Here is a 24447-nt window from a genome sequence, read left to right as displayed (position 1 = left end):
TTCTTGATGCTTAAACATGCTTATTTTGAAAATTGAAATTGCATGCTCTAATATCCTCTAATTGCATAATAACTACGGTACTATACAGTTGAATTTACAGTGGACAGAAAGAAATCAATGTAAAGTTTCTGTACACCAGTATACCAAACTGATTTTTAAATACAGAAACGTTACATTGATTTCTTTCTGTCCACTGTAAATTCAATAACAAACTAGTTTATTTATTTATTCCAAAATTACTAATAAAAGGAGAGAGGCGAAGAGTTGAGAGTACCCTAGTTATTATAAAATTAGAGGCTAGCTTGCAATTTCGATTTTAAAAATAAGCATTTTTATGAATCAAGAAACCCTTCGAAAATGTAAATAATAATCCTACAATATCACTTTGTTTGGACAACAACTGTAAACGTAGCTTTATAAAAAATCTGGTTCCTACTTAAATTTGTGGGAGTTGCCATAAGCTCTCCAAAACGCAAAAACTTCCTTATTTTTATAATTTTCGCTAAGTTGGCTAAACATAATTATTTCTGGGGAAATTATTTATTAATTGATTGGTATTTACGCAAACATCCATAAATAATAAAATGGCGACCAATCCTTCTAGGTTGGCGTATCACCGCGCGTAATGTGTGTGTTGATGGTGTTAAAAACGTTTACATGTATTCGGTTGCCTGTATTTGAAGGCCTCGCTTAGCGTCGTTTGTTGTTACCTCTTCAGAGCTCGCGTTCAAATGCTTGTATCGATGGGAATGTAATTTCAATTTTAGGACCAGCGTCTCTTTGGAACATAACGTTTGGACAATGTATCAAAAACAAGTGTTCGTATCAACCCTTTCGAACTAGTCCTCCCTAATTTAAATCAATCAAACACAATCTTGGGCTGCCTTAATTGATATTTGTAATAAGGTTGTTACTACCAGCTGTCTGAAAAGGCGGTAAACGGAGTTAGTTTACACGAAATTCTGTGGAATAATTTGTGAAATACTCGTGATTTGCACTTGGTTTATTTTTTGAAATGTATGGATTTAGAAAATCATGCAAAGTGATTGCGGTCAGTCAGAAGTTTTGAGGACTAAGAATAAATAAGAAGTGTAGTGCGACGATGTTCTGACGTATCCAGTAAGACTCCACAATGTGTATGCCGACCCCAACCAATGTGTCCGGTCTCGGATATTCTTGGGGCTTTACAGCTACGTCGGATATATCCAAGGGGGATATTGATGGAACCAGCAACCTCAGTTATACTTTGGGAAATACGGTGAGCACCGAACCCTCCAACCTGATATCCCCCTATTTTCTTCTAGTCATAGTTCACTTTTGACAGCTAATGCCTCCCAACCACAATTCCTATAATCCTTATGTTTTGACATCCAATTGATCCAATGAAAATTTTCTCAGAAGTAACTAACAATAAACATATTACAGGTAGAAGCTCTGCATTTCCAATACTGTTATTTACTTCTACATTTATTAACGAAATAAAACTATACACATAGTCATGTTGTGTCACATGACTTCACATTTTTTATTGAAATAAATAGGATACACTTTTTACATGTTGTCAACTGAAGTCTAAAGAACGCTTTCTACTACGAACATACATTTCTTTTGTTATTCATTCATATTTTATGAAAATTGCCAATGAAAAAACTGTATTTAATTTATTTCCCACTCTTATAGGTAACTGTAATAGTTTTGTCTTATATTATTTTCTCTATAAATCTCAAACTATATCTTAAATTGTTTCAAAACTTAACCACATTCTGAAATTTTACAAGTTTCCCTATGCTATTGTCCTTATAAGGTAACTGTCACCAAATAATAATTTTCAATCTTAGGTTTATATTTTTCTGTCATGGTTTTACTTACATCTTTAAATGGCCCCTTAAAATGACATGTTGGTTATGTTTTCCTCCAGTGTAAACAAAAACAAATGGTAAGTACCTAACCTAAATAAGTAAAGTTTGCAAAGAATTTTTAAGCATTTTTAAAAGAAGCAATGTTTATTGATGTTTGACATTATGTGCATATAATTTTTTTTAAACGCGTTATTATTATTATTTTTTTTTAATTAGCTCCACTTTGGTTTAGTCTTTAAGGAAATTAGGAGAGAAGGTTTTCGGGAGGAACGAGGCATGAGGGGTGGTTGGGAGTCTGGTGGTCAGTATGTCCAGGGGTGACAGATATACGATTCCATTCCTTTCACTGTGGTGCAAGACGACGGGTAGAGAGAGTCCGGCTGGAGAGGTGGAAGGGTCTTCCTCAACCGACCTCTCCCAATTCCGGCCTGCTACACAGTTGGCGGGCAGAAGCATCCGTTGCCAAGGCCTGGACAGACCTTACTCCTGCTAAGCCGCCAAACCACTTGGGGTGACCAATAGTAGAGGTGTGGGTTATTCAATGAATAGTTATGGTACCCAAACCCGCCTCCCAAAATGTAATACTTACAATTCTTCTCAAATAAACAGGTTTAAGCGATAAACAGCTTACTCTGAGGTCAGCAGATCTAGATGTTATCAATCGTTTAATCGAACTTTCTCGGTCAAATCGAGCTGTTTACTATGATCGCTCTTTTCGTGTAGCTGGCCCACTCATTTGGAATAAACTTCCCCCAGCCCTTACCAATATACAAAATTTGGCTGAATTTAAACGGGTTTCAAAAACAAAATTATTCAAAAAATCATATTTAATAATATAAAAATCATTTATATTCTCATGAATCTAAGCTTCTTTTCAATATACTATAATAAGCCAGGTTTTGAAGTTTCCGGTAATTGTTTGGTTTCGGTTTCCTCCTTATTGTACTTTTACATTTAATGTCCACCTATTATATAATATTTGAATGTTTTCCTGTTTTATATAATATTTTAATTTTAAAGTTCTTATTTTTCGTGCACTGTTACTGTCTTTTATTGTTGTCCTCTACTAAAATAGCACTGTTATTGTTAAATTTTATTCTCTGCTTTTGTGTAAACCGTTTATTCTTTATTTCATATTACATATGTTATTAAATTTTTTTTTTTTAAAGGAACACAATAGGAAATTTTATTTTTAAGTTTATTATAGTTAAGCGCACTTGAAGTGAAACAACACAAAACTGCGCTATATAAATGCTATGTTATTATTATTAAAATTTTACACAACAGATAAACAACCATTCACCCTTTTTTTTACATAAATAATTTACCTCAGAGCATTTGTCATCTTTTGGGATGCTGTGTGGAGGGTCTTTTTTGAGGAAAGGAAGGTGAGGAAGTTCTGGGAAGGTAAAAGGTATGAGGGTTGGGTAGGAATCTAGGGGTCAATTCGTCAAGGAGGGACTAATATATGAATATACCCACTGCTGCACAAGGCGATGGGTCGAGAGAACGGTTGGAGACGTCAAAATGTCTCCCCAAACCAGCCTCTCCCAATTTGGCACGCCACGCAGCTGGTGATTCTGAACACACCTCACCCGATAAACCCAGGAACCCCTGCTAAATCACCAAACTGCAAACCACTTGGGGTGACCTATGGCAGAGGTGTTGGTTATCCAATGGTTCCTGGGGCGGCAGTACCTAAATCTGCCTCCCAAATTGGGTGGCTTAAGGCTTTTTATAAGTTGTGTAAAAATTTAAAATACGTTTATTAGTAAGGTTTTAAATGTGCTTTATTCTTATCGTTAAAACTATATTATTCATATGAAATGATCATGACCAGTTTTAGAGTATTTAATTTTCATATAATTAAAATGCCGCCACAAAGTAATTTAGCCACTATTGAAGACTATATTATTCATTTTACTTGGATAATCTGCTTTTATTACTTTTTTTATTTACTCCCACAGTGGTCTTTACATAATGTAACCAGTTTAAGATAAAGTAATATAATTATTTTAAATTAAATCATTCAACTTGTAGATTAAATATGGAGATTACTTACTATTGTAAACATTGAGAGCACAGATTAAAGTATTAAGTTAAAAAGATATTTTAGATTACAAACCTTTAAGGTAGAGTTCCGAGCACAGTGTCTGTGACGCAGCGTCACTGACGCACTACTTTTGAGGTCTGCAACACTATCGCCGGTGGACTCCAGCCATTACATGATCACCGATCTAGTCTCGTCATGCTCCTATAAATTTTATGTATACTTGGTAACATAAAAATTGCACCTTTGTCTCTTTCGGATGTGCAGCATCGTCGCGCTGAACCACACCTCCAGATGAAGCCACCAGTCTCTTGAAACTGTTGGAAAACCTGTTGAACGTCAAAACGGCTTAAGTTTAGTTGCCGAGCAACATCACACTGCCGCATCCCTGATTGCAGTAGTGCCACCACTTAGTGGCTTCGTCAGTAGTGGTGTCGATTTTAATGGCTTGTTTTCTAGCGCTAATTATTCACTTGTGTCCTCTTCAACGTTTGGATATTGAATGACTTACATTTGACTTAAACTGCTCCTTTTATAGCCCAGGAAGATGACACGAGTTGTGGCATCTCTAAAGAGTATATGGTAACATTTTTTTAACATCCTGTACTTGGAAAATTTGTATCGTTTATGAAATAAATGTCTGGTAAGAGGTTGTTAAATGCACTTTCAATTGATATCAATATTGTTTGTTTTGGATGTATTGACTCAGGCTAGTTAAACTAATAGTATAAATCAATCCCTTCTGAAGAAAACTCTTTTTTGTTGTTTTTTTTAGTTTTATATTCTTTTGCACTTACATTAAATCCTCCTACTAATACTTAAAACGACAAAAGCCTCCATTTAAAAAAAAAATTACTAGAGAAAATACTGCAGCAAGTGCAAACGCGGCTATGACCCGTTTTGATGTTTCTGATGCTGAGGTCGTAACTCTAGCTTAAGAGAAGTGAATACTGAAGTTTAATTTAATATTTAGATGTTTTTCATCGACACATATTATATTATAAGAAATGACTCTTATTTTTTTTTTAATTGTGAACGCCGCACAAGAGTCAGCAGATTGAACTGCCCGAAGCCAGTAGGACTACGGCATTTCCAATTGGGATTTTTTGTGATGATGAAGGGAGTGGGGAGGGGAAGAGAAAGTATCTGCTATTCAGATCTGGTCATTAAACGTGGCTAATACCATTTTACGCAAAATTTCGATTCAGAATGGTGGTCTTTTACCAGAGTGATACTGAGAGTATATACCGCTCCTAACATTCAATTTTCTCATAGTGCATCATTAATAAAAATATTTTAACGATTTGTATATCTAATAACATTGTAACTAACGAATGTTTCGAGGACTAATAACCTCCTTGGCACTTTAATGGTTATAGAAGAACATTCGAAGAAAGAACAAGTAATGGTTTATTAAACATACTAATTTCGGTTGTCTGTGATGAGAAATATTTCTGCGTAATCAACTCAAATTTACTTTGAAATTTTCAAAATTGGATTGTGTGAATTCAGACAAGTGGTTTAGTATGTACCTACCTTCAATCAGAAAATTATTTTATATTTATTTAATAGTTTTAGATTTGAAATGTATTTCTTTTGTTTAAATTATTAACTGATGATTTTTCAAGTTTATTTAACGGTGTTCATTTGATGGCTAAATGTCTCCGTAATTAGTCGACAAAAAAATGTAATTATACAGGCTGTCCGGGGGTGAAGTGCGCTAACTTCAGGGGATGATTCTACATGATAATACAAGTAAAAAATATAATAAGTTTTTTTCAAATTCCAACATCATGTAATGGCAATGATCCCGAGGCTAATATTTTAAAAATACTTCTAGCTTCACATATCTTAAAATTATTATATCCCGTGATTTTTCACAGGTTTGCGCTAGTAATGTGAGATTTAAGAAAAAATATAGCGATGGTACCTACCTGAACCAAAATTAATGATAATATTTAATATTTTAAGCCCCCAGTTTAATTGCTTGGGTTTTTTTTGGATATTAATTATTAGCAAGGGTTTAGGGAAATCTATTATTTCGTATAACCGGGCCAGTTATATCTAATGCACAAAAATAATAGTTGTATTTGGCTGAGATAGTTAGACCAGTCTATTGGCAGCATTCTTAGTTTGACTAGTCTATAGTTAGCAATAACAACGATTTATTTTTACAGCGCCCTCGAGGTGATTTTGCACAAAATACAAATCATCCAAATATTATTATTATTCGATTTGCTGACCCCAAAGTAGTATTGGATGCACAATTTGGGTACTGGTTTTTATTCCTTGCAGTTCTTTAGATTTCAATACCCAAATCTTGATCAAGATGATTCTTTCAGATTATAGATCCCATCGATTAGATAATACACAGGCACACACCTCCGCACACACACAACCGCAAACTCACCCTCGCACACCTTCAAATAAATACGATAAAGAATAAGTTTATTGTATTGTAAAGTGTCCTTAGTGGAATAGAAATAAGTTAAAAGGTTTATACTAGATATAAAAAAAATATGACTAAATAAAAACATAAAAAAAAAAATAGCTTGGCTTCATTCTCCATAATGACAGAGACTTAGAAACTTAAAAATCTTACATTCTTTAGTACGAAATCAAGTAGAATATGATTCTTCTATCTGGTTCCCTTACTTCAAAATCCTTCAAGATATATCAACTAATAAACTCGGTCTACCCATAGAAATTATAAATTACAACCACTTGATAAAATAATTAAAACTCTCAGATGTAAGACTTGTTTCCAACTTGACTTTAAAATTATTAACGGGATTATAGACAGCCCTGATTTACGGAGCCTAATCACCTTCAACACACCAACTAGAACTAGCCGATCGAAAATTATTTTTTATTGCAACAACAATATCAATATTTAGATACTTGCTTGTACCTAGATTGCATGCAGTTGGCAATACTTTAGCAGGAAATTGTAGATGTGTTCAACTGCACGGAATATAGTTACAAGAAGGCTATAATAACATACCTCAATAATAATAATTAAGGTTAGCATAATAGTATTCTTCTGCATGGGTTCTATTTAATTTGAATAGAAAATTTTACTTCATTATTACTGTCCAACTAAATTATTATTTATATCACAGGTTTGTAAAAGCATGGGCGTATTATACAAATTAATAAATAGATTGGCATTCCATGTAGATTTGAATGAACACCAATGTTGCCAATGACATAATACCTTTTAACTATTAGACCGAGACAGCCAATCAAAATTGCATATTCTGTCTCTATTACACTGCCTGGCAGTATGTATCACCATTCCATTTAGTTTTAAATTTGAACTTAGAGACCGAATTATTGAATTTGAAATTTAAGAAAGATTCTCCCAGACTTTTCACTCACATCGCAATTTTTCTCTGATAGAATCAGATGAAGGTGATCCCAAACGTGGATTGTGTTTTATTTTTATGTGACACAAGAGCTCTGGAGTAGATACTGTGTACAGCCAGGAGATCTATACCACCTCTCAATTGGGTTATTAATATGGATGGGTTAAGGAAGGGGCTGTGGGAATAGGTTTGCATTAAGCTGGTTCTGAAGAGCCCCAAATTATGACTGAGGAAAGATTAATGCCAGTGGATTGTTTTACATACCTTTACATCATTTCAATGGTCACAAAGAACAATGTTTGATGTGCAAATTTGTAGTTTTGCAGTAGAACTGTTTCGTTTCTTCATTGTTACACATGTTGTGGGATATTTTTTAAAAACTAGACTATTTAATTATTTTTTAACTAGATTGTTTAATTCTTTTTTAACTAGACTATTTAATTATTTTTTAACTAGACTATTTAATTCTATTTTAACTAGACTATTTAATTATTTTATAACTAAACTATAAAATTATTTTTTTAACTAGACTACTTAATCCTTTTTTTAAAGAAGACTGTTTAATTCTTTTTTAAGTAAACATTTTTTTTTAAACTAGACTATTTAATCCTTTTTTAACTAGACTATTTTATTATTTATAACTACTACTACAGGCAACATGTTATTTGAATAAACTCCTGGTGAATCTTATATTATTCTATTGTTCATAATATAATAGCACGTTAGCACAGGCAACATTTTATATGAATAAACTCCTGGTGAATCTTATATTATTCTATTGTTCGTAATATAATATCACATTAGCACAGGCAACATGTTATATAAATAAACTCCTGGTGAATCTTATATTATTCTATTGTTCGTAATATAATATCACATTAGCATAGGCAACATGTTATATAAATAAACTCCTGGTGAATCTTATATTATTCTATTGTTCGTAATATAATATCACATTAGCACAGGCAACATGTTATATAAATAAACTCCTGGTGAATCTTATATTATTCTATTGTTCGTAGTATAATAGCACATTAGCACAGGCAACATGTTATTTGAATAAACTCCTGGTGAATCTTATATTATTCTACTGTTCATAATATAATCGCACATTAGCACAGGCAACATTTTATATAAATAAACTCCTGGTGAATCTTATATTATTCTATTATTCATAGAATAATAGCACATTAGCACAGGCAACATTTTATATAAATAAACTCCTGGTGAATCTTATATTATTCTATTATTCATAGAATAATAGCACATTAGCACAGGCAACATTTTATATAAATAAACTCCTGGTGAATCTTATATTATTCTATTATTCATAGTATAATAGCACATTAGCACAGGCAACTTGTTATATGAATAAACTCCTGGTGAATCTTATGTTATTCTATTGTTCATAATATAATCGCACATTAGCACAGGCAACATGTTATATGAATAACCTCCTGGTGAATCTTATATTATATTATTCTATTGTTCATAATATTTTTATTGTAATGCCAAAAGTAACCATTATTTCAGTCACTAAAAAATTTCAACAAATTTCCCGAAGTATCAAGAAAAATTGTCATGAATTTATTTTTAAAATATTAAATTTCTATATGCAGTATAGATATCTCTGTATGCACGCAGCCTTTTATTTGCATATTGTCTATTTGTCAAATATGTACCGAGAGAAGAATCTACAAAAAAATATGCCATCCGACTGATCAAAACACTCAATTAAAATCATTTGTTTACTTTGTAATTGATTACTAGTTTTCGTACCGGATTTGCCCTCCTTTTATACCACTATGCTTAACTGTGAAATGTTTTCAACAAACAAAGGTTGTTTTTTAAATACTCCCCTCATAATATTAACTATAAGATGAGCAATTTGCGATTTATTATTCCCGTTGCATTGTGCAACTCTACTTTTAAAACTTTTCGATTTTAGAATGTAACTAGCGCAGGCCTGTAAAAAATAACAGGAAAAGTCCAAATTCTTGAGAAAGCAGTTCCAATTTAAAAAATATTATTTGATAAAATAATTTTCTGGTAAATTTTTTTATATCAATAGGTAGGTACCTACTTTAAAAAATTTTAAAGCAAAAATAAAAAATGGCTCACTTTATGTTTTTTCTCGTCTAAACACTGAACTAAAATTACAGATAGTGAAAAAAAAACACACATATCATTTTAAACACAAATGTATTTGAAATATTACTGTCACCTCATTTTTTGTCATATAATATAAAAATAATTTATAAGAAATTTACAAAATTTTTTACCAAATTGTGGTCGGAACCTTTGGTTTTGTAAAGGTGCACATTTTATTTCTTCTGTAGTTAAACTCCTGGTTTTAAATATAAAGTGTGGTGTTTTCTCTTTCTAACACTGTTTAGATCATATTTCGTACTATCACAGTAAGGGAGACACAACGATTTCTATGAGACCATTCTTGAGACTCTTCCGAAAAGCGGACAAATTGACTCTATGGGTAATAGCTGTTTGTTCGCAAAACTGAACAAATTAGACTGAGGAGTTAAACCAGATTTAACATACCAGGACCACCAAGGGTACAGCTAGTATTATAATAATATGATGTTGATCAGATTAAATTGGACCTCTATAATAAACAATCTACTATAATATTTTAAAATAAATATTAGTATAGTATAGCAAACAAATATTATTATGTCAACATTCTTGCTATACAGCGTGTCTGAAGTAAAGTACGCTAACTTCGGGGGGGTTATTATTGGTTAGTTTTGGCACAAAAATGGGTGGTGCACTAAAAATATTGACAGTCTATCCCTACGTCAGATCAGGTAAACCTTCGCGATAAAGGGCATTAGCATATAGTAATTTTGAAGCTTATACCCACCTGCTAGAGTGATCGGTATGCGAGCTGGAAACTAAAGTGGCGCCATCTCGCCGTAGAGTTTAACACGTTGAACGCCATGTAGATCACCGGTGACCTCATAACGAAAATCGTCATTTTTCTCCCATAGCGCCATGACGGTCACCGGTGACCGCAGTTAATTTTCTTGATTTTCATGTAAAATTTTGGTAAAAAAAAAAGAATCGTTTTGATGGTCGCCTATGCCATCTGAGTATTTTTTTTTTCAAATTTAAAATGGTAATTTTTCTTCATTTCCACAATGGCATTCAACGTGTTAAGAGGCATCGTCGAGCGCCAATCACGTTTCGGAGAAATTTCAATACTATGGTAAGCATCTTGGCTCTGCGCGATAGTTATTTGTTGTTCCCGGGTGATGTTTCTCGATGAGCGATATGGAATTCGCTCGCACCACGTGACTTATGACACGTGATACAAAGAACGAAAACTCGACCCTGTTGTATTTAACTTAATTCTAATAGTATTCTTAAAGTTATAATATAGAATTACTCTTATTACTGTTATTTGCTTTGATTTTTATTAGTTACTTTAGTTATTTGCGGTGATACATTTATATATGACTGTTGATAATTATTATTTTTAGATTGACTGAAATTTCGGAAGTGCATTGTTCCACTGGTTAAATATATTTTTAGAAGTAAAAAAGATAAATTACTTTAAATAAAGCGTGTGGGTCCTCATTACAATAACCGTATTTAGTTTAACCCTTTTACAAAATGTTTTATAATTTATCCACCGCAAAACAAACACGTGAAAGATGAGTGAATGCTTGACGGTCCGGTAAGAAACAAGGCCTTGCACAGAAAACTTTCACAATGAAATAGGCTGCAAACCGTTACGTTACTTTAGTATATTTTCTGCTCAGAGTCTGGTTATTTTTAATGTGCGCTCTTCAGCGGTCAATGTACGACTGATGTCGTAGTTTATTGAAAGCATTCTCGATGCCAAAAAGATTGTCATCATGGTTTGCCTCCAGCTTGTCGTAATAATATCCAGATTTTGCATTAGGGCATGTCTATCTCTTCTGCCGTCAGCAGGTCTCATGCTCAAATAGATTTTTAGTTTGAATATATCCAAGATCCGATCAGCGGCTGAGTTGGCATCTCGTTTGGGTCCCACCCAGGCGTCATGGATTTAATTCCTCGGCTGGCTACGTCATTACACAAGCTTGTGAAAACACTTGTGTTATATACAGTTTTTGAAAATATTCTTTAAAATTTCAGATGAACTAGTAATAAGGTAAGATGATGTTAGCTGCAAGGCTTTTAGATATCAAAGTGAGAATTTAAGCAATGAATTCACAACAGTTCAACTTTGTTGAAAACATGACTTGACGCTTTCTCTTTTAAGGTGTAGACAAAATGATACAAAGACAATTTTACGTAGATAATCTTAACACTTCAGGCTATTAACAACTTATGGTCTCACTGAAATCATTGTGTCTTCCTTACTATTGTAGTTAGAAATATGATCTAAACTGTGTTAGAAAGAGAAAACATCATGCTTTATATTCAAATCTAGAAGTTAACCACATAACAATTAAAATGTGCACCTTTAAAAAAAAATTATTAGACTTTTTTATTAATTATTTTTATATGCAATGATAAAAATAGTGAGGTGACTTGTAATAAATTTGTCTAATAAAATTAATGTGTTTTTATATATTTTTTGCTATCTAAGTTAAATGTTATAAAAAGGACGACACAACACAAAAATTAGTTAAATGTTTAAAATTTGACCACATAATACTCAACAATGAGTTAAATGTTATAAAAAGGAAGACACAACACTCAAAAATTAGTTAAATTTTATAAACAGGACGACACAAGACTCAAAAATTATTTAAATGTTTAAAATGTGACTACATAACACTAAACAATGAGTTAATATTATAAATAGAACTACACAACACTAAAAAATTAGTAACTTGGGAATGTTCGTCTTTCTTTAAAGAAAAAGATTAAAGAACTTTAAAATTTGCTCCTTGTATTCTAATATATGTACCTTTTTTGTGGTTCCAGTTATCGGGTTCGGAGACGACCCTCACGGTGGCCTCGCACAAGTCTCCGCAGTCGCAGGACAAGATTATCAAGGGTGGCGCCGGCCGCAGGACCATGTTCCTCGTCAATGACACCTTCCCACACACCACCACCAACCGGACGGCCCAGCAAAATCACACCATACAGAGCTTCACCAGTAAGCCCACTTTACTAACTAACTAACTAACCAGGGTTAGGCAAACGGGATAGACCACCACACAACTATCTCTTCTCGCACTGACTCATTGTCTCGTGTATACTCTTCTGTTATTTTGACTTACTGAACTATTTGATTCACTTGATTGTACAATGCCTTCCTAACTTGTTCTATTTTTCTTTTTACTTCAATTTAAATGATTTCTAGATTAGTTTAATTATTGCTCGTTTCGCTTGAAACTGCTGATAGATTTGTATTTATTGCTCCTCAGAGATAGGACGAACCAATAAGAATAAGGTTTTGATAAACTTCTTCTCATCTAATAAAATTATTCATAAACTCTCCAATATTTCAAGAATAAGGACGCCTCTGCTCTAAAGGTTAAGTTAAGGGAATCTATCAAATGGATAGCCTGTTTCTCCACAAGTCTACTCAAGGGTTATATTATGTATAATTATTAACAATTTATAATTACTGTTCATATGTAAAAGCCCCCCAAAAATGGCTTTAATAAATAAATAATATATAATATAAATAAGAAATATATATTTTGTTAGTTTGACACATTTTCTCATAGGAAATGCTCCTACTCATACAAGAATGTCTTGTGTAATTTATTTTGTTTTCTACTATTGAATAATGACATCATACGTATTTATGTTTAGTTGCCAATGAGTCTTTTATAACTTATAAATTACAAAAGCATCTTCATAAGAAAGTTATTCTTCTAAGTGAAGAAATTTTGCTTTATTAGATTTTATAGTTCATAAAAATTGAATGACAGGAAAATGGTTTTTCCTCCGACTGGAGCGGGAGTTATTATTGAGGCTGTAATTATGTAATATGCATTGAAATTATGTGTCACATGTTTTCTTACAATGTATTGTATTCTGTAGTATTTCTCTGCATTTTATGCCACCTGACAACTGACATCAATCATTACCAATCCGGACATCTCCCAATGTATTCCCTTTATCTTGGACTTGTTCACGATCACGATCTTGATTGTAGAAACTCGGAGGCTGCTGTGTATCGACTAATTAAACTCATATATCTTTCCTATATTCAGGGCATGTGTTCAATTCAATCCATTATGTTCCCCTGATCGCACAGGGACAGGAGTCCTCCTGGATGGGGTAGTACATGTATTGTATCATACTAATATCTTGATTAGAAACTCAGTATACCAATTTTTCTTTAAACTTACAGCTAGCATACCGGGCAAGCACTTCATGACCCCCATCGGTCCCATCCAGCTGACCGCCGAAGAATGCAACGAGATCCTGATGAAGCGCGCGCTCCAGGCGGCACAGGGCCTGCCCGGAGGCGCCGTACTGGATGCGGGGCTCAGCCACAGCCTACTCAACGGGGGCCTTAAGGGTCTGCAGGGGGACTCGGGCAGTGTGTCTCCCGAGAACCCCTCGCAGCACATGCAGCAGATGCAGCTGGTGCAGACCAAGCAGGAACCTGGCACCAATCTGCACTCGCCCAAGGTGAGTCATCAGACTATATGGGGTTATGCTAGACGGAGGGTGTCCCAGAGCTCGAGATGAGGTCATTTTTTTTTTGCTCCCTATCTCTCCCGATCCGGCCCGCCAGGCAGCAGTTGGACAGGTGCATCCGCCACCAAGATTTTGACAAATCTCAGCCCTTGAGCTTGGGCACCCCTGCTAAGTCCTATGGCAGAGGTGTTGGTTATCTATGGTTCCCGGGGCGGCAGCAGTCAATTTTTGGTAAGTCCAATTTAAATGGACTAATGTGACATTTGAATGGAGGAATGCCTATGCTTTTTTCATTGCATCTTATGCGTAGTTCACACAAAGACAGGATAATATTGTCTTGTCCCAGCTCCTTACCTGTTGTTCTAGTGTGAACAGAAGTTTGGAGGACAGGACAGGACCAAGACTTTGTCCTAACTTTGACCGGACAGTGTCTTACCCCCACCACTGCGCCCGTTTGGATTGCCTGCGTGCGATCGCACACAGAGAGGGCAGTAGGACAATAGCCAGTCGCTCCTCACATACATGTCACTTTTGCACATTTTTCTGCTGAAAATGTTGCATAAATGGAACCCGAAAGAGATTACTAAATTGATTACCATATTAACGAAAACAATTGCTTATGGTGCATCGATTCCCTAACTTATAAGGTCAGATTTGCAGAGAAAACACAGTGGAGGCAATTGTTGTTGCCATGGAAATAAACTCAGAGGGTGTCTGTCTTGCGCCGTCGAGACTGTTCACTAGGCTATTCAGGACAGTATTGTCCTGTCTTCTGTGTCTCATGTGAACTCTGGATTGTGCACAAAAACATGGACCTACAGTTACGATTTGCATAACTTAATCTAATGTCTCTCTGATCACATCAAACCCAAAGTTTTGTTTTGCTTTGTATTTGTAAGTCGAATAATAAAATGCAGAATCTTTTTTTAATATTTCTGACGCTGTAATTTTATAGTTTATTCATATTTTATAAAACTATAAAAAATTAAGGTTAGCCTTAGAATATCCAATATCAAACGTAAATAAGCAAATGACTGAATCATCCACAGCTCTTAGCTTGTGATTGATGGCGACTTTATGAGCCGCATTTTACAAAAAGTTCTCACTCTTTGCCCATTCAATTATTGCAACTTAAATTTAACCTTCAGCCTAATATATCCACGATTATCCTTAAAAGTGGTACCTACACACCGCTACACATTTCTTCAGACTGATTCGTGGGTGGTTCAAAAGCTCTGTTGCTACTAGTACGATTATACCTACTTTTTGTATTAACCCTTACCACTCCATTATTTTTTAATATTTTTTGTCAGCCAACTCTAATTTAAATAATGGCAAAATATTAATTTATTGAAAGGCAGTTACATAAAAAATCGTTAAAAATTCATTCGTTATGATTTATTCTTCAAATAAAAAACAGTTTACAGAAAACATTATGGACTTCTTATATTTTTGCATAGTATGGTACTTTTTAAAACATTCTCCAGGATGGAGACCAGGTTTTCTGGAACAGATCTCACAAAAGCACACTGTTTCGCGTCTTCCCCCTGGAATCATTCTGTTACTGCACACAGTACAGTCTTTGGAACCTTTGTCCAGTTTGGCAATGAAGTGTTTCTTGTTTTCTAATCGCTCCTCTGCATCTCACTGTCACTTTCATAAGATTCACCTTCCGAAAACACTTGGTATTCAGATGCCATATCACGCCAAGTTCCCGCCATTTTAGGTTATTTTTATTTGCAAAGGTTATTTTATAGTAAAATAAAAACGGAAAACAGTCAAAATCTTATGAAAATGTGAATTTAAATGTTTTTTTATCGAATAATCACAAGAAACAACGTCACGTGTCAAGTTTTGGGCACGAAAATACACTGCACGCGCATATCTTGTCTTGTCGGCCGCCAGCCGACAACTGAGTTGTAGCGTACAAATAGTGATGTCGGCTGGCACCCGACAAATGAGTGGTAAGGGTTAATGTAATTTAAAAAAAAAAGCATTAATACGATCGATTTTGTAATATTTTAAAAATAATAAATTGAATTGGAAATATTTTATTGTTGCAGACACCTTCCATGCCAAAGGAGCGCCCTTACTCGTGTGACGAGTGCGGAAAATCATTCCTTTTGAAGCATCACCTCACCACCCACAGTAGAGTTCATACAGGTAAGTAAAAAATATAACCAAAAGAATCCAGTACGAATTGTGCTGGATGGTGTTTAAATACATTAATGAAATGCCCCCACTAGGGCGTCCCTTATATGGTTGAAAAATTTATTTTTTTTGATATCAAAATGCATACCCACTATTTCTTTTTGAACTACCCAGACTTACTTAAATACAAAATTTTATCTTCCTACGTCAACATTAACCCGTGCCGACAGAGCTCTGAAGATTTTGAAAATTGCTGTTTTTAACCCTTTCCGTTATGTATTGAAATCAATTGAAATAATGATAATAATAATAAACTTTTATTACACACAGGGAGTACACAGAAGGAATAAATCATGAACAGTACAAAGTAAGCAGTTTAAATATTTATATTTAAAAGAATATTTATTAAAAGAAGATAAAATTACAGATCAGGCAGGATATTTTCCTTTGAGGGTCTCTTTTTTACAATCTGGATACAGATTTCTATGCTCTTGCACACAGCGTGTGCAAGAGCATAGAATTGTAGCATTGTTGTATTACAAAAATGTTGTGTGACGATATCGGTGCATGTTTCAATAGCAGCAGGATTAATAGTTTTCCAGTTGTCTCTAAACTTTTTGAACATTGCAATATCAGGGCTACTAGTAACTTGTTGGATTTTTGTTTCAAACACACATTTCAAAACCAGTTCGTAAACGTGATGGCGGCAAGCAAAGAGTAGTAATTCCCTGTCTAGTCTTTGTTCCAAAAGTACACAGGCTCCTTTCAATCGCCCTGTATTAGACACAGTTGTGTCACAACACATTATTTGAACTTTGTCATCGATGTTCCAGTCATGAAGTGCGTTTAACACAGCTTTAGCTTGATCCTGGCCGGAAGAGCTCTCCAGTTTGGGTACAGCCAGCAGTTGTTCCTTTTCTCCAAATGAAATTAGAATTGGCAGGCGTTCTTCTTTAGAACTTCTCACGTCCAGTCCAGGTAATAATTTCCCATCCCAGTGAACGGTCACCATTTCAGGCATATTATCCTGAAAATCTGATTTTATAGATTCCGCTCTATCTTTTCTACTCTGTGTGCGAATGCGTTGAATGGACGATTTGTTTATCGGAAAATCATCACAGCTAAGGTCTAGCGCTTCTACTACAGCATGAAGAATATAGACAGAATCCCTTATGCTTAATTGACATCTATCTAGAGCTGCAACTAACTTAGGCGTGATAAAGTTTTTCCGTCCTCTTTTTGTAGTAGTTTCAGAAACCGTTTGAGAGGTGGTTGGCAAGGGTTCCTCGAGGCTTTCTTCAGAGCTGGTATGTTGATCGGTATGTCCTTGTGTTTGTATAAAATCTTGTGTAGTAAGAGATGACGATAAACTCGCGAAACACATTTGCTCATGTCTTTTCTTCTCTTTTAATTTTCTCTCTCTTGTCCTTTCTTCTTTTTCGGCTAACTTTTTGTCTACACCCGCTAAGCATCCTGGACGGCCTGGTTCTCTTTGTTTTTGTAAAAATATTTTGTCTTCTTCTATTTTCATCCGTTCCAAAGCATCAACGTGTGCTATATCGAATATATTGTTTAAATTGTTTTGAAAGTCCTCCTCACGGCGCTTGTAAACAAGTGTTTTTTTTTGGAATTTTTTTGCAACTCCCTCCAAGCATGGTGAAGATCCACAAGTTTTTTTACACAGTTAGGTATAGCTCTGGTAGGGATTCTAGCTTTTTCCCAAAACATAATACACTCTCGAATGACGAGATTCGCGCTTTCACTAACAGTCAATTTAACTTCGCGAATGTTAAAAAAAAGTACTGCAAGAACTTGCCGGTTAGACGGTAACTTTGCGCCTGTTATTTGATAATTTACGTCACCAACTAAGAAAATACTTTTTTTATTGCTTCTTAATTCCACTGCCATCTTTTAAATGTAAAACAATACGTGATAATCACGAGAATAACTGAACACAAATGACAGATACCGCGAGTGCGCGCCGCTACTTCCGCGCAACTTGTATGAACATGATTCGGTGCAAGTCGGCACGGGTTATCGTGCTCCGAATAAGGTAAAAAAAAAAATCCGAGTGTTTTAGAAGCAAAGGAACAAAACTAAGACCTATGCATTAGAAAATAAAAACTTTGAAATATAAGGGACACCCTAGCCCCCACCCTACATCTCCGAATTAAGCATTCCGGAAAACACAGGTCTAAGACAGTCAACTCTTAGATCAGCATAATGACAACACAAGCCAAATACTAAGTTTGGAGATGGCGCTTTCGGAGTATCAGCGCCTAAAACTTGGAATAAATTCCCCCGGAATATACATGCCTAACAAGACAACTACAGAATTTCTGTCCAAACTAAAAGCTTACCATTTCAGACTTTCATATCATTAAATTCTGTATACGTACTTGGGAGTACATATCAATTCTGGAATTACCTCCCAGGTACACTTTTTATTAGGACGGGTTGTTTCACAGAATTTGGACAATTCATCAAATTTCAAAGTTGATTTGCAAGTTCTGTGAAGGTTCTCTTCAAGTTCTATTACTATATCATTATTGACCAGTTGCTTCACAAAACTGAAATCATGAATAGAACAAAATAGAACAAATAGAACAAAAACTTGAATAGAACCTTCCCAGAACTTGAAAATCAACTTTGAAATTTGATGAATTGTTCAAATTCTGTGAAACAACCCGTCTATATTGTATCATAATCAATCACTAATCACGGACATTAAATGACAGTTTTCTGATATTTTAGATTACCGATTTGTAAATTTGTAGTTAAATTGCTTCCAAGACAACTCAAGAAAGTGACAAATCAATACACTTTTCAAATGTGATGTAAAGTCCTCAAAAGTGATAAAAAAACAGCCTATAAACTTAACCTAAAGTAACCTATTTAAACCAGTTTTTTATCACTTTTGATGACTTTATATCACTTCAAATGTGTCGATTTGTCACCGTCTTGAGTTGTCCAATTACCAGTTAAATTGTTAATCAATTCCTTATTCTACTCCTTTTTATCCCTTCAATCTTCTCTAATAGGAGATATAAATAATTATTTTCTTCTATTTTCTGTGCAATATGATCCACTAATAATTATTGTTGAAAATTACTTCTTAGGTGAAAGACCGCACGTGTGTACGCACTGCGGTAAGGCATTTGCGCACAAGCATTGCCTCAACACGCATCTGCTGCTGCACTCTGCCGAGAGACCCTTCCAGTGCCACGAGTGCAAGAAGTCCTTCACACTTAAGCACCACCTTCTCACACACTCTAGGGTGAGTCACCTCAAACTTTTACCTAACTATAATTGTTTAATTTCCAACTATATCTTACTAAATTATATTAGCTTCACATCTATCAGTTATCATCTGTAAAGTATAATATGTATGAAGTTGAATTAACACATTTTCCGCCGTCTTTGTACCGTGTAAGATTGATGTATGCCACCTTTTTGTATGTTTTTATCAACTTGATATATAAGCTTAACCAAAATTATTACTATGTTCCGTCAAAATCTGCTTTGCCGAGAGTAGAGAAAATCATAATGGCGACCATTAGATTTTAATATGTAGTGGAATATACTTGCTACCGGTTCGTTTTTCATAAGCCATTTATAATGGGACAAATGATTTACTTTATACCATGTTTATCCTTTCTCTGAACTGTGTAAACATCCCTCAAATAAAAATATGCAGAATGTCCGGGGGGGTAAAGGAAACAAACTTCGGGAGGTGATTCTACATGATTGTAGAAGTAAAAAAGATAACTAACTTTTAAAATTTTTTTTTTTTTACCATATAAAAATATTCTTCTGTAGAAGCATATTATTTTCTCCATGCAAAAAATTCAACTTTTGTTCCTGAAAACTGCCTTAAAATATTGAAATGTTGGAAGTTTGTGCACTTTACCTCTGGACGCCCTGTATAAAAGGAAAATAAATATACTTTCGTGGGTCGTATTTGTGTGAATCTTATACCACTTATTTCAATAGATCAAACTGAATACATAAATTTTTTCTGTACAAGAAAAGGTCGACCTCATGGTAGTGTACTGTAGTTGTGAATAAAGTGAAGTGATCTGCCTGTGTAATGTGCCATATTGAATGTAATATTGTTTGGCAGGTCCACAGCAGGGATCGGCCCTTTGTGTGTGCTGAGTGCGGGCGGGGCTTTCCTCTGAAGAGGCACCTAGTGACCCACAGCAAGTACCACGCCGGGGAGAGGCCCTTCGTGTGCCAGGACTGCGGGGAGAGCTTCGCACAGAAGGATCACCTGGTCAGCTATCCTTTTTAAAAGTTTTGTTTGAACTCAGAACTGAACTCAATAAATGTATAATTATTTACTAATAATTGCATTACCTGTGTTTAGGTGATGCATTCACGCTTCCACGGATCTCTGAACCCGTTTGTGTGCCCGGACTGCGGCGCGGCCTTCACGCGCAAGTTCCAACTGGTGAACCACGGCCGCATGCATGGTCGCGTGCCGCACTCGTGCCCCATCTGCGCCAAGGAGTTCCTGCAGAAGCGTACCTTAGTGGCCCACATGAAGTACGGGTACTCGGATTATTGCCATTGTCTCTTTAGCTAGACAGCTTCCTCATTATTATGAATTTAACACGAAAAAAATGACACAATGAGACCCTATTATTAACAAGATGCAAACTAAATAAAAAAGTTGTGACAGATAGTAATTTTCTGAAAACGATTCGATTCTGACAGAATATTAGCTCAAATTCGGAATCCAGTAAGTTTGCCTTTGTTTAGAGGGTGGTGGCAAGTATTGCACTTTTCATATCACACCTGCGGGGAACAGAATGGAGGAGAAGTGCATCATCAGCACCCAAAAGCTAGGTTCTTGAAAATTTTTTCACCATGGATAACTTTACGAGGTAATAACGCGCTTTTTGTGTAAATAATTTTTACAAACAACAATTACTATGTGATTTTTCAGCGCCTGTTTCGTGCTTATATTTGGTTACACAATTTAAATTTCATTAAATCATAGATCAAGAAATTAGAGAAGACTGGTTCAATCCTAAATGACAAAAAAAAGTACTGCCACAGAGCTGTAGGGAGCAAAAAGAACTTCAATGAGTGAGAATCGTTCAGCATTTTTAATTGTTCTGAAATTGCAATCTTCGGGCAGCATTTATTTATTTATTTTATATTATAGAAACAAACAGTACATGATTTACAGAGATGAAACAATATACAGGAATAAGATACTTCATGTTGTGTACCTATGATATGTTTCCTTGGAATGTCTACTAAGTGGTATGTTTATTCCTTAATTACCAGGTGACTTGTGTAGTTTATAGGTGTGTGTGTGACGTGTGTAATGTATGTGTGAGTGTTTGTGTGTGTGTGTGTGTCTGTATGTATGCGCATTGAATTCTTTAAATTAATGACATGATGCCACATTTGAATTTGGGCAGTGAATCCGAAAAAATGTCAATGTTAGAGTTAAGACAAATATTATTTAAAGTATGAAGAGCTCGGTTAATTGTCGAATTAGATGCTGCATTTGTTTTATAATTTAGCGTGTGGAATAGCACTGTATGTCGTGTACGTCTCAAAGGTATGTTAAAATTAATAAGGGACAGAAGTTCAGTACAGTCAATCTCATTGTTTAAAATTCTGCGTATAAATATTGAGTCAGCTACTGCTCGTCTTCGCTGCAAAGTTTCAAATGTACACTCAAAATTATTGTTGAATCTGTGGGTAATATATTTTATAAATTTGTTTTGGATTCGTTCTATACTATCTATGTAAAGTTTATATTGCGGATTCCAAATAGGCGATGCATATTCCAGTGTACTTCTGACTAATGCGAAATATAACATTACAATTGTACGCGGATTATTGAATATTTTACTTACACGTAGCACGAAACCAAGCATTTTATATGACCTATTAACGATAGAGTCAATGTTCTTATTAAATATAAGTTTGCTATCAAGGTAAACGCCGAGGTCTTTACATTCCGTTTTAGAGATGACAGGTTCATTGTTGAGTGAATATGAGTACTTAATTACGAGTTTGTTTCTGGTGAATGTCATAGTGTGACATTTAGAAACGTTTATATCTAGACAGTTAACTTTACAATACTTGCAAAGCCTATCTAGGTCACTCTGTAACGCTTCGCAGTCAGAAAGAGAACGAATAACTTTGAATATTTTCATGTCGTCGGCATAAAGTTCATATTTGGAATTTTGAAAACATGATCCAATGTCATTTATATAAATGTTGAACATTAGCGGACCTAGGTGGGACCCTTGAGGGACACCAGATTTTACCTCGATAGATTTTGAGAAGACACCGTTGATGAAGATTACTTGATTACGGTTACTAATGTAAGATTCGATCCATCTAAGTAGGTCACCGTGTATACCAAATAAGACAAGCTTTTTCAAAAGAATTGAGTGTATTACGCGATCGAAAGCCTTAGAGAAGTCTGTGTACATAGTATCAACCTGCTCTTTGTCATCCATCTTGCTATGCAAGAAGTTAATGAAAAGGGCCAGGTTGGATGTCGTAGACCGACCTCTCATGAATCCGTGCTGATTCGGTGTAATTATTGTGGAAATAGCCGAGTATAATTGATCAAAGACAATTTTTTCTAGAACTTTACTTAAAATAGGAAGTTGGGAAATTGGACGGTAGTTTTTAACGTCATGCTTATCACCGGTTTTATAGATCGGTGTGATAACAGCTGATTTCCACTTGAGGGGAAACGTTCCTTCTGTCAATGATTTTTTATAGATGGCGCAAACCGGAAGACAGATATACTTACTACAGTTGCGTATAAAATCTCCAGGTAGCCTATCAATTCCTGGTCCTTTTTTAATATCTATGTTTGAAAGGTATTTCAAGGTGATTTCTTCATTTATTTTAATTGAGGATATTAATGTGTTATTCAGAGGATCTTCCTTATTATTAACATTGAGTGTTGGAAATTCATTTCTAAAGACCGTTGAGAAGTAATCAGCGAACAAGTCTGTAACTTCTTTGCTATCGTGTGCCGTTGTCGAATGATAGGTCATATGTTCTGGTATAGTGGGAGATTTTCTTTGCGTCTTAACATAATTCCATATTTTTTTAACATTAGTTTGTATATCTGATTCCAATCGAGCAATGTAGGCGTTATGAGTATGACTAGAAATTTTCTTTTGTCTTTTGCGAAGTATTGAGAATGATAGGTAATCTAGAGCAGTGTTCCGCAAAGTGTGCTCCGCGGCACACTGGTGTGCCGTGGCCATTTGTAAGTGTGCCGCGAGTCCCGCGTCACTTCTCACAAAGTGCTCTGTAAATCGGTCTTTACTTTTCTGTGCGGCGCGGCGGCCGGAGGTGGCGTGGGTGGGACTCGATCGCTGCGAAGTGGCCGTGTGCTACGCCGCTACGCTACATTATCACGTGTGCTACACTACATAAGTGGGGTGCTATTGCTTCATTACCACGTGATTGCGCACGAGCTATCGGGGTGCATGCGCGTGACAACATAACATTAAAAAAGATTTTAAAAGATTTCAACATAAAATTTAAAAAAGAAGAATGGGTAGCAAAACTTGCATATCTGGCGGACATATTCGCTCAATTAAATGAGCTGAACAAAAAAATGCAAGGAAGAAATTGTAACATTTTAACGTCTTCGGACAAGATTGAAAGCTTTCGCGCTAAATTGGTGCTATGGATCAGCCACGCTACCAATGGTAGTAAAGAAATGTTTCCAAATGTCATGGCTGCCGATTCAGAAAAAAAAGTGCAGGCTTTGATAGTGAAACACTTGGAGCTGTTAGCAGAAAAAATGAACTCATATTTTCCTTAGTGTGACCTGCAACCTATGGACTGGGTAAGAAATCCATTTTCGGAAAGCACTTCTCTTGGACATTTACCAATAAACGAGCAGGAAGAATTCATGGAGCTTAAAACTGATCGGACACTAAAATTAAAATTTTCTGAAACAGAGTTAGCACATTTTTGGCTCCACGTAAAAAAATGAGTATCCACTGCTGTCAAAGCGAGCTATTGCAATTCTATTACCATTTGCCACGACCTATTTATGCGAATTGGGGTTTTCAACTCTCACAACGATAAAGTCAAAAAAAAGAGAACGCCTGAGGACGATCGACGAAGAGATGCGAGCAGCGTTATCAACGATTGTTGCAAATTTTGATCGTCTGTGTTCAGTTAAACAGGCTCACATTTCGCATTAAACATCTTTTCATGTTATATTGATTTTAATAATAAATATTAATAAAATATTGTTTTTGGTAAATTTTGTTCGGAGTGGCCACGCTTATTACGAATAATTTTTAGAAAAAAACTTTAGATATGCCGTAATTACTATAAAAGGAAACTTTTTGGCTCGGTGTCGGTGGAAAAAGATGCATTTTAATTATCAATTGCG

The 24447-nt window shown here is 35.1% G+C and overlaps 1 protein-coding gene across 2 annotated transcripts in view; it reads left to right on the top strand.

Moving 5' to 3' along the window:
• Positions 1-585: 585 nt before the first annotated feature.
• Positions 586-24447, top strand: part of LOC149420207 (uncharacterized) — a 44900-nt gene continuing 21038 nt past the window's right edge. Inside the window, exons 1-7 of one of the 2 annotated variants that reach the window (XM_089636518.1) lie at positions 586-1258; positions 12213-12387; positions 13597-13880; positions 15953-16052; positions 19160-19317; positions 20164-20316; positions 20410-20588. In XM_089636518.1, the coding sequence (XP_089492644.1) occupies positions 1133-1258; positions 12213-12387; positions 13597-13880; positions 15953-16052; positions 19160-19317; positions 20164-20316; positions 20410-20588 (1175 nt within the window). In that variant the 5' untranslated portion in view covers positions 586-1132. Of the gene's footprint in view, positions 1259-12212; positions 12388-13596; positions 13881-15952; positions 16053-19159; positions 19318-20163; positions 20317-20409; positions 20595-24447 lie in introns of both variants that reach the window. The other variant, XM_089636517.1, reaches the window with a different exon arrangement.

This window comes from Hesperophylax consimilis, chromosome 10 (genome assembly GCF_061612785.1).
Source record: "Hesperophylax consimilis isolate HC1 chromosome 10, BYU_Hcon_1.0, whole genome shotgun sequence".
Taxonomy (NCBI): domain Eukaryota; kingdom Metazoa; phylum Arthropoda; class Insecta; order Trichoptera; family Limnephilidae; genus Hesperophylax; species Hesperophylax consimilis.
The sequence above is the reverse complement of the archived record's forward strand: the minus strand, read 5'-3'. Positions and strand labels throughout refer to the sequence as shown.